At 42.3% G+C, this 12,250-nt stretch overlaps 1 protein-coding gene across 29 annotated transcripts in view; it reads right to left on the bottom strand.

The window, feature by feature from the left end:
* The window catches only part of LOC133557521 (formin-binding protein 1), a 204,771-nt gene that overhangs the window by 61,639 nt on the left and 130,882 nt on the right, over nt 1-12,250 (bottom strand). For all 29 annotated transcript variants that reach the window (XM_061908016.1, XM_061908032.1, XM_061908028.1 and 26 more), the window contains 2 exons: nt 9,545-9,673; nt 6,967-7,113 (listed from right to left, as the gene is read on the bottom strand). In XM_061908016.1, the coding sequence (XP_061764000.1) occupies nt 6,967-7,113; nt 9,545-9,673 (276 nt within the window). The remainder of the gene's footprint in view (nt 1-6,966; nt 7,114-9,544; nt 9,674-12,250) is intronic.

Consider the following 12,250-nt stretch of genomic DNA (forward strand, 5'->3'; position numbering starts at 1 on the left):
AGCAATACATATACGTCATGATAACTAGAAATACAAAATAATGCAGAAAAATGGAGGGGAAGAAAGAGAAGCAACTTATATTATTAACCTTGTAGATTGTTATAGTAACAATAGGTTGAGCTTCGTCAGTGTGCCATGTGTTACCCAGTTTTCTTCGGCAGCTTTTTAAACATCACAAAATGCTTTTCTTTTAGAGGAAGTCAGATATTGTGTTTTGTTTTTTGTTTTCATTGCTGCTATTTTAACCGTTTTTTTAACTACATAACAAGGACAGTTGTTTGTTTGTTTTTAGCACTTTGCCTTTCCTTTCTTTTAAATGGACAACATTTTATTAGTCATTAACATTTATGTAACAGCTGACAGAGCAGCACAGTTACAATCTGAATAAATATTTATGAATTAATTAGTCATCATTGTTTTGTTTGTAAGCACATGCCTAAAATAACTTAAAGGCCTACTGAAACCCACTACTACCGACACGCAGTCTGATAGTTTATACATCAATGATGAAATCTTAACATTGCAACACATGCCAATACGGCCCGTTTAGTTTACTAAATTGCAATTTTAAATTTCGCGCGGAAGTATCATGCTAAAACGTCACGGTATGATGACGCGTGCGCGTGACGTCAAGCATTGTAGAGGACATTTTGTTCCAGCACAGTATTATGGATATCTGTGTTGCTGAATCTTTTGCAATTTGTTCAATGAATAATGGAGACGTCAAAGAAGAAAGCTATAGGTGCTGAAGAAAGGTGCGCGGCCGACCTTCAGGTTGTACAGGTACGACCGTATAATCTCACTAAAACACTAGTAACACAATAAGCAGATAAGGGATTTTACACAATTATCCTAGTAAATGTGTTTAATAACATCTGAATCTCTCCCACTGCATAGTCTTTTTTTTCTTCTTTCTAGTCCTTCACTCTAACTTTCCTCATCCACGAATCTTTCATCCTCGCTCAAATTAATGGGGAAATCGTCGCTTTCTCGGTCCGAATCGCTTTCGCTGCTAGTGGCCATGATTGTAAACAATGTGAGGATGTGAGGAGCTCCACAAACCGTGACGTCACACGCACATCGTCTGTTACTTCCGGTATAGGCAAGGCTTTTTTATGAGCACCAAAAGTTGCGAACTTTATCGTCGATGTTGTCTACTAAATCCTTTCAGCAAAAATATGGCAATATCGCGGAATGATCAAGTATGACACAGAATGGACCTGCTATCCCCGTTTAAATAAGAAAATCTAATTTCAGTAGGCCTTTAAGTTGCATTTAGAGCCCTATGAGGAGCTCTCACCTGTCTTAAACCAAAAACTGATGTTTTGAAAAAGACTGTAATGTATTGGGCAATCACTTACTGGAATCAACTTCCACGATATCTGGTATCAATCACCAACATAGTGGGTTTTAAAAATAGACTAAGAGGAGAAGTATTGCAGAAAGAGATTATTCTAGAACAGGCCTGGGCAATATTTTGGCTCGGGGGCCACATTTACAGAAAAAAAATGAGTCTATTTTTAGGAACACTAATAAAAAACCTCCCAATAATGTCTGATTGAATGCTAAAAACGTAATGGAATTTTACATATTTCTATGAAGGATAAAACACTGAATATTGACAAAATATGAATGTCACATCCCCTTTCGATCGACATATTTTACAATCAAGAGATACGCAACAAACAGTGAAGAGCTACTGGCCAGGCATGCATATCACAGTTTTTTCAGCTGTGTGTTCATGGGAAAACTTGTCTGCAAAAAAAAAAAAAAACTCCCATTCCTGCCAGATTGTTCTGGTGTAAATGTGCCCAAAAGGGAAAACGTCAAGTTGTATCTTAACGCGGCGCCGCATGCTTCCTGCGATTCTCCAGCTATATCAGCAGGTGTGCAGATAAGCGGCGACACGACCCTGTCCTGTTGACTCCGGTGTTTATAGCCGGCAATAACCCGCCAGAGTCATGTTCTCTGTCCTGAGAAAAGGAAAATACCTAAATGTGTCCGCCATGACAGAAAGAGACAAATGAGTCACACCACGTGGAAGACGTTTACCATGAATTGATTAACGTGGACCCCGACTTAAACAAGTTGAAAAACTTATTTGGGTGTTACCATTTAGTGGTCAATTGTACGGAATATGTACTGTACTGTGCAATCTACTAATAAAAGAATCAATCATTTAATCAAAGGTTACAAGGCCTGAGTCATGTGACATGCCATAGCTCAGGGGTCACCAACCTTTTTGAAACCAAGAGCTACTTCTTGGGTACTGATTAATGCGAAGGGCTACCAGTTTGATACACACTTAAATAAATTGCCAGAAATAGCCTATTTGCTCAATTTACCTTTGATATATATATATATACAATTTCTGGCTGTCATTCCGTCGTACATTTTTTTCCTTTTACAGAAGGTTTTTTGTAGAGAATAAATGATGAAATGAAATATCTTTATATAGCGCTTTTTCTCTAGTGACTCAAAGCGCTTTACATAGTGAAACCCAATATCTAAGTTACATTTAAACCAGTGTGGGTGGCACTGGGAGCAGGTGGATAAAGTGTCTTGCCCAAGGACACAACGGCAGTGACTAGGATGGCGAAAGCGGGGATCGAACCTGCAACCCTCAAGTTGCTGGCACAGCCGCTCTACCAACCGAGCTATACCGCCCCACAAATGGTGAAAAAAAGACTAAATTGAACGGTTTAGAAGAGGAGAAAACAGGGGGAAAAAATGAAAATTACATTTTGAAACATAGTTTCTCTTCAATTTCGACTCTTTAAAATTCGAAATTCAACCGAAAAAAAGAAGAAAAAACCTAGCTGATTCGAATCTTTTTGAAAAAGTTAAAAAAAATAATTTATGGATCATTATTAGTAATTTTTCCTGATTAAGATTAATTTTAGAATTTTGATGACATGTTTTAAATAGGTTAAAATCCAATCTGCATTTTGTTAGAATATATAACAAATTGGACTAAGATATATTTCTAACAAAGACAAATCATTATTTCTTCTAGATTTTCCAGAACAAAAAATTTAAAATAAATTCAAAAGACTTTGAATTAAGATTTAAATTTGATTTTAAATATTTTCTAGATTTGCCAGAATAATTTTTTTGAATTTTAATCATAAGTTCGAAGAAATATTTCACAAATATTATTCGTTGAAAAAACAGAAGCTAAAATGAAGAATTAAATTAAAATGTATTTATTATTCTTTACAATAAAAAAATACATTTACTTGAAGATTGATTTAAATTGTCAGGAAAGAAGAGGAAGGGATTTAAAAGGTAAAAAGGTATATGTTTTTAAAAATCCTAAAATCATTTTCACAATTGTATTTTTTCTCTAAAATTGTCTTTCTGAAAGTTATAAGAAGCAAAGTAAAAAAACAAATGAATTTATTTAAATAAGTGAAGAGCGAGTCTTTAAAATAGTTTCTTGGATTTTCAAATTCTATTTGAGTTTTGTCCCTCTTAGAATTAAAAATGTCGAGCAAGGCGAGACCAGCTTGCTGGTAAATAAATACAATTAAAAAAATAGAGGCAGCTCACTGGTAAGTGCTGCTATTTGAGCTATTTTTAGAACAGGCCAGTGGGCGACTCATCTGGTCCTTACGGGCGACCTGGTGCCCGTGGGCACCGCGTTGGTGACCCCTGCTGTAGCTTGTTTACTGCAGGGGGCCTGAGTCCTCCTGGCCGTGCATGAGGAGCGCGGACACGCCCCTTTGGCGCCTGAATCCCCTCAGGACGCTTTTTAGTCACACGGCAGGAAGCCGGCATGTGACATCCCAATGGATAAAACACATCCTTGTTTTCTGCACTTTTTTTTCCCAGCCACAAAAATAATTCTTGGCCTTGTGGACCAGGGGTGTCCAACTCGTTTATACCGAGGGCCACGTGACAGTTACGGCTGCCCTCGCTGTGAATAATCGATTAATATAAATCTATCGGCATTCCCCCCATGATGTTTTTGTGTGAATGCTCCAAAATATTCTACACCAAACAAAATTAATATATTTATTCAAACTACAAATTCTTCATCTCTCTACCTGTCACATTTTTCACCCAATTTAAACCGTTCCAATTTCAAAATTAAAGTTCAAGTTAAAGTGTGTCCTTTGCATTCGACCCATCCCCTTGATCACCCCCTGGGGGGTGAGGGGAGCAGTGGGCAGCAACAGTGGCCACGCCCAGGAATAATTTTTTGGTGATTCAACCCCCAATTCCAACCCTTGATGCTGAGTACCAAGCATGAAGGTAATAGGTCCCATTTTTATAGTCTTTAATATGACTCCGTCGGGGTTTGAACTCACAATCTACCGATCTCAGGGAATGTTAAGCCTATTCGGGAATCACGGGCTTTTCCTTGACAAATTCCAAAAATTCCCAGATTTCCCAGAATTCCAGGTTTTCCAGGAAGTTTTCCCTTACAAAATGAAATGGCCATTTTTCAAATTTCCTTCATTTCCACATTTTCAACCGATTCAAACCATTCCACCTTCAACATATTCCACCATTCTGGAAATTAAAACTACAATTTTTCCAAGTTAAAAAATGTTCAGGATTTTCCAGAATTCCTGGTTTTCCAAAGCCCTATTTACACCCTTTTTTCTGGCGACTACTCCTCCCACATTTTTCAGCCTACTTCAACCGTCAAACCATTCCTCTTAATTAGGACAAAAAAACTACGTCTTTTTTTAACTGGAAGAATTCCCAGTTTTCCCAAAATTCCAGGAATTCCGTAACACCATTTCTCTGTTCAATGTGTTACTACTTCAACATTTCTCGACCGATTTGAAACATTTCAACACTAACCATTTCAACTCATTCAGACTATTAAATTTTTTTACAATTTTCCCAAAAATTCCTGCTTTAACCAAAATGTCACATTTTTGGGAAATTCCCATTTAAATCAATGGGACATTCTTCAAAGTTCCACAATTTCCAAATGTTTCAACTGATTCAAACCATTCCACCTTCAACATATTCCACCATCCTGGTAATTCAAACTACAAATCTTCCAAGTTCAAACAAATTCCAGGATTTTCCAGAATTCCTGGTTTTCCAAAGCCCTATTTCCACCCATTTTTCTGGCAACTACTCCTCCGACAATTTTCAACCCAACCGTCAAACCATTCCTATTAATTAGGACAAAAAATTAAGGGTTTTTTTCAACTGGAAAAGTTCCCGGTTTTTCCCAAAATTACAGGAATTCTGTAATACCATTACTCCATTCAACATTTCTTGACCAATTTGAAAAATTTCAACACCAACCATTTCATCTCATTCAGACAGTTTTTTTTACCATTTAAAAAAAAAATCCAGCTTTTACTGAAATTCCAAAATTTTGGGGAAATTCCCATTTAATGGGACATTCTTCAAAGTTCCACAATTCCCACATTTTTCATCCGATTCACACCGTTCCAACTCCAAAATATTCAGCCTGTTCAAAATTGTGTGCTCTCCTTCAATATTTAAAAAAAATTCCTGAATCTCCAAGAATTCCTAGTTTTCAGGGACATTTTCCCCAATAAAAAAATGTATTGTCCATTTTTTAAACTTCTACAATTCACACATTTTTCAACCTTTTCAAACCACTCCAACACTTTCCCAATTTCCAGACCAAATTCCGTTTCTTCTGGAAATTCAAACTCTTATTATCCTATTAAACGATCCTAGTCAGTGGCCGAGTGGTTAGAGCAGGGGTAGGGAACTTATGGCTCTAGAGCCAAATGTGGCTCTTTTGATGACTGCATCTGGCTCTCGGATAAATCTGAGCAGACATTGCTGAACACGATAACTAATGAATGATTCCGCTTGTAATCACAGTGTTAAAAATAACGTTCAAAATATAAAACATTGTCATGCTTTTTTATGTTCAAGAAGTTGCGTTAATGGTAAAAAGGTATTTATTTATTATTGGTTAATGTGGGGCTTGCTCTCCTGGGGGTTCTTCAGACTACCAAGCACTGACATGAGAGCCTGTTTCAGGGTTACAATATTGTTTTATTTTTCAATAAGTCTCTCAGTTGCTTTCCAGCAATTGTATTTTTCTCTTTCGTTCTCGCTCGTGCTCTGGCTCCAGCTCCAACCCCGTCTCTCCTCCTGGCTGCTGCTTATAACAGAGCAACAGGTGATTAGATAACAAGGCCCAGGTGGGCCTTCTACGCACCTGTCGCTGATTTCGAGGCTGGTCCTGGCAACACCCCGCTTCGCTGCAGGCCCACAGGCCACGCCCCTCCACAGTTAGCTTCAGAATAACAATGTTATTAGAAAGAATAAGAGACCTATTGTACTCTAGAAATGTTGGTCTTACTTAAAAATGCGCACGTTTAGTTGTGTTCAGTGTTAAAAAATAGCTCGGTTGGTAGAGTGGCCGTGTCAGCAACTTGAGGGTTGCAGGTTCGATTCCCGCTTCCGACATCCTAGTCACTGCCGTTGTGTCCTTGGGCAAGACACTTTACCCACCTGCTCCCAGTGCCACCCACACTGGTTTAAATGTAACGTAGATATTGGGTTTCACTATGTAAAGCGCTTTGAGTCACTCGAGAAAAGCGCTATATAAATATAATGCACAATATATATTATATGGCTCTTACGGAAATACATTTTAAAATATTTGGCTCCTTGGCTCTTTTGGCCAAAAAGGTTCCCGGCCCCTGGGTTAGGGTGTTCACCCTGATATCGGTAGTTTGTCAGTTCAAACCTTGGCCGAATAATACCAAAGACTATAAAAATAGGACCCATTACCTCCCTGCTTGGCACTCAGCATCGAGGGTCGGAATTGGGGGTTAAATCACCAGAAATGATTACTGGGCGTTTCCGCGCCTCCCAGGGGGTGAACAAGCGGATGGGTCAAATGCAGAGGACAAATTTCACCACACCTAGTATCTGAGGGCCAGATTTGGCCCCCGGGCCTTGAGTTTGATACCTGTGTTATTGACACCTGTGTTAACGGACACTCACTGTCTTGGGCTCGATGGAGCCGGCGGCCGACGTCATGCCGTCTAAACACTTCCCCACGATGGGCAGCACCTGGCGGTCCACGTCGGCAAACGTCTTCATGCACACCCCTATCCTCTCGATCCTCTTCTCCTCCATGTCTTGAAGTTTCTGTAAAAGGCAGCAGAAGGCTTTTGTCGGTCCGTGAAATTAATGACACCTTGTGGGAACAATAAAAGGGGAAACGTCTGATGTTTATTGCTGCGCATCAAAGGGTTTTGACCGTAAATACGTTCCGTTTGAGTGGTAGGTCAGGAAAATAAGACTTGTCGGGGAAGTATTTTTAGCAGCCAGGCCAGAGGCTGGGGAGGAGAAACAGTGCACATGATGACTTTTCAGTCGCGTTGAGAAACGCTAATGACTCAATACGGCGATGGAATTTTCCAGAAAGCTGTCTTTTCACTTCTCCCACGCATGATTTGCCACCGGGAATCATCTCACAAAGAAATGATTTCATTGCCTATTCCTCAAATTTACTACGCTCAACTACCCGCCCCGCCCTAAATACAGTGAGTGGGATAATTATTTGATCCTCAGCTGGTTTTGTAGGATGAACACCTTAAAAATACATCATCAGTTCATCACTTTCTGAGTGGGTTTATTTCGAGGCAAGTCAAAGTTTCGGATCCCTACGCATACGTTTTTAGGGATTAAAGTCCCAAGGTGGACTAGATCTCTCCAGGATCTTACTGGGATTCTTTCTGAGACACTTCCATGAGGCCGTGGCCAAATGTTTGTGGTTCCTGTCTTGCTGGAAGAAATATCAACGGCCATCTTCAGATTGTTCTTGTCACTTAGTTTCCTTCACATTGTCAGTTGTTCAGTTAGCGATAGAGATAGGCCGTAGGCCGATACTGATTATTAGTAGTCAAGGAGGCCGATAACCGATATGTATTTGCAGTACATGTTATTTAAACATGAATTATATACAAACCCCGTTTCCATATGAGTTGGGAAATTGTGTTAGATGTAAATATAAACGGAATACAATGATTTGCAAATCCTTTTTAACCCATATTCAGTTGAATATGCTACAAAGACAACATATTTGATGTTCAAACTGATAAACTTTATTTTTTGTGCAAATAATCATTAACTTTAGAATTTGATGCCAGCAACATGTGACAAAGAAGTTCGGAAAGGTGGCAATAAATACCGATAAAGTTGAAGAATGCTCATCAAACTCTTATTTGGAACATTCCACAGGTGTGCAGGCTAATTGGGAACAGGTGGGTGCCATGATTGGGTATAAAAACAGCTTCTCAAAAAATGATCAGTCTTTCACAAGAAAGGATGGGGCGAGGTACACCCCTTTGTCCACAACTGCCTGAGCAAATAGTCAAACAGTTTAAGACCGTTTCTCAAAGTGCAATTGCAAGAAATTTAGGGATTTCAACATCTACGGTCCATAATATCATCAAAAGGTTCTGAGAATCTGGAGAAATCACTCCACGTAAGCGGCATGGCCGAAAACCAACATTGATTGACCGTGACTTTCGATACCTCAAACGGCACTTTATCAAAAACCGACATCAATCTCTAAAGGATATCACCACATGGGCTCAGGAACACTTCAGAAAACCACTGTCACTAAATACAGTTTGTCGCTACATCTGTAAGTGCAAGTTAAAGCTCTAATATGGAAAGCGAAAGCCATTTATCAACAACATCCAGATATGCCGCCGGCTTCTCTGGGCCCGAGATCATCTAAGATGGACTGATGCAACGTGGAAAAGTGCACTATGGTCTGACAGACGAGTCCACATTTTAAATAGTTTTTGGAAATATTTGACATTGTGTCATCCGCACCAAAGGGGAAGCGAACCATCCAGACTGTTATCGACGCAAAGTTGAAAAGCCAGCATCTGTGATGGTATGGGGGTGCATTAGTGCCCAAGGCATGGGTAACTTACACATCTGTGAAGGCACCATTAATGCTGAAAGGTACATACATTTCTTGGAACAACATATGCTCCCATCCAAGCGCCGTCTTTTTCATGGACGCCCCTGCTTATTTCAGCAAGACAATACCAAGCCACATTCAGCACGTGTTACAACAGCGTGGCTTCGTAAAAAAAGAGTGCGGGTACTTTCCTGGCCCGCCTGCAGTCCAGACCAGTCTCCCATGGAAAATGTGTGGCGCATTATGAAGCGTAAAATACGACAGCGGACTGTTGAACAACTGAAGCTCTACATAAAAAGAGAATGGGAAAGAATTCCACTTTCAAAACTTCAACAATTAGTTTCCTCAGTTCCCAAATGTTTATTGAGTGTTGTTAAAATAAAAGGTGATGTAACACAGTGGTGAACATGTCCTTTCCCAACTACTTTGGCACGTGTTGCAGCCATGAAATTCTAAGTTAATTATTATTTGCAAAAAAAATTAAGTATATGAGTTTGAACATCAAATATCTTGTCTTTGTAGTGCATTCAACTGAATATGGGTTGAAAACGATTTCTGTTTATATTTACATCTAACACAATTTCCCAACTCCTATGGAAACGGGGTTTGTATTAAGTCGGGGGAGATGCGGTGTTGTACCTGGAAGACGTGGGGGATGACCGTGTAGTAATGTTCATTCTGCTCCTGGTTGAACTTCTGCAGGTAGGACGAGTAATCGCTCTTGCTGTCGGACGCCATCTGGTGCTTGACCTGAGCTTGCTGCCGCGCCTTCAGGAAGAAAACAAGGAAAAGGAGAATAAAAACAATGATGCGTATGCGCGACATAGGACAGGATGGCCAACCTTCATTGTGAACAAGCGCGCTGATACATTTAAACATGACCATTTCACAGCAGGAGGACAAATCGGAGGACCCCTTGGCGGCAGACTGGTGGGATTTAGAGATTTTTTTAATGGTCGCCCGGGTAATTTGTGCCTTTTTTGGGGGGGTGTTGACTGTTTTACAGCGAGCGCCGTGTTGGGAGGGGAGACGCGGCAGGAGCAGGCCTATTACACATCCCAGCAGATGGAGATGAGATTATCTCAGCTGGACAGCATGTGCACTGCCTTTGTGTGCCTGCCTGTCTGTGTGTGTTTACGTTTAGTGTGTGTGTGTTTATGTTTGGTGTGTGCGCTTTTGCAGCTAAGTAGTCGTATGCTTCCTCTTTCCCCTCAGATTGGAAGGCGAGTCCAACACAAACGCGTCTTGCTTCATAATGCTGATGCCAGCGGTGTCCCGATATGGAAGCCTTGAGTATGGAATAGAATAGAAAGTACTTTATTGATCCCTGGGGGAAATTCAGCACCACAGTTCGCTCACAATAGACAATAATAATAATAAATAATATAATATATATAGATAGATAAATAGTACTTTATTGATTCCTTCAGGAAAATTTAAATATTATATATTATATAATATATATATCCATCCATCCATCCATCCATCCATCCATCCATCTTCTTCCGCTTATCCGAGGTCGGGTCGCGGGGGCAACAACCTGAGCAGGGAAACCCAGACTTCCCTTTCCCCAGCCACTTCGTCTAGCTCTTCCCAGGGGATCCTGAGGCGTTCCCAGGCCAGCCGGGAGACATAGTCTTCCCAACGTGTCCTGGGTCTTCCCCGTGGCCTCCTATCGGTTGGACGTGCCCTAAACACCTCCCTAGGGAGGCGTTCGGGTGGCATCCTGACCAGATGCCCGAACCACCTCATCTGGCTCCTCTCGATGTGGAGGAGCAGCGGCTTTACTTTGAGTTCCTCCCAGATGGCAGAGCTTCTCACCTTATCTCTAAGGGAGAGCCCCGCCACCCGGCGGAGGGAACTCATTTCGGCCGCTTGTACCCGTGATCTTATCCTTTCGGTCATGACCCAAAGCTCATGACCATAGGTGAGGATGGGAACGTAGATCGACCGGTAAATTGAGAGCTTTGCCTTCCGGCTCAGCTCCTTCTTCACCACAACGGATCGGTACAACGTCCGCATTACTGAAGACGCCGCACCGATCCGCCTGTCGATATCACGGTCCACTCTTCCCTCACTCGTGAACAAGACTCCTAGGTACTTGAACTCCTCCACTTGGGGCAGGGTCTTCTCCCCAACCCGGAGATGGCACTCCACCCTTTTACGGGCGAGAACCATGGACTCGGACATGGAGGTGCTGATTCTCATTCCGGTCGCTTCACACTCGGCTGCAAACCGATCCAGTGAGAGCTAAAGATCCCGGTCAGATAAAGCCATCAGGACCACATCATCTGCAAACAGCAGAGACCCAATCCCGCGGCCACCAAACCGGAACCCCTCAACGCCTTGACTGCGCCTAGAAATTATGTCCATAAAAGTTATGAACAGAATCGGTGACAAAGGACAGCCTTGGCGGAGTCCAACCCTCACTGGAAATGTGTTCGACTTACTGCCGGCAATGCGGACCAAGCTCTGGCACTGATCGTACAGGGAGCGGACCGTCACAATAAGACAGTCCGATACCCCATACTCTCTGAGCACTCCCCACAGGACTTCCCGAGGGACACGGTCGAATGCCTTCTCCAAGTCCACAAAGCACATGTAGACTGGTTGGGCGAACTCCCATGCACCCTCAAGAACCCTGCCGAGAGTATAGAGCTGGTCCACAGTTCCACGACCAGGACGAAAACCACACTCTTCCTCCTGAATCCGAGGTTCGACTATCCGGCGTAGCCTCCTCTCCAGTACACCTGAATAAACCTTACCGGGAAGGCTGAGATAGTTGGAACACACCCTCCGGTCCCCCTTCTTAAAGATAGGAACCACTACCCCGGTCTGCCAATCCAGAAGTACCGCCCCCGACGTCCACACGATGCTGCAGAGTCTTGTCAACCAAGACAGCCCCACAGCATCCAGAGCCTTAAGGAACTCCGGGCGGGTCTCATCCATCCCCGGGGCCTTGCCACCGAGGAGCTTTTTAACTACCTCAGCGACCTCAGCCCCAGAAATAGGAGAGTCCACCACAGATTCCCCAGGCACTGCTTCCTCATAGGAAGACGTGTTGGTGGGATTGAGGAGGTCTTCGAAGTATTCTTTCCACCTATCCACAACATCCGCAGTTGAGGTCAGCAGAACACCATCCGCACCATACACGGTGTTGATAGTGCACTGCTTCCCCTTCCTGAGGCGGCGGACGGTGGTCCAGAATCGCTTCGAAGCCATCCGAAAGTCGTTTTCCATGGCTTCCCCGAACTCCTCCCATGTCCGAGTTTTTGCTGAAGCCGCACACCGCTTCTTGGCCTGTCGGTACCTGTCCACTGCCACCGGAGTCCTATGAGCCAGAAG

Source organism: Nerophis ophidion, linkage group LG08 (genome assembly GCF_033978795.1).
Source record: "Nerophis ophidion isolate RoL-2023_Sa linkage group LG08, RoL_Noph_v1.0, whole genome shotgun sequence".
Lineage (NCBI taxonomy): Eukaryota > Metazoa > Chordata > Actinopteri > Syngnathiformes > Syngnathidae > Nerophis > Nerophis ophidion.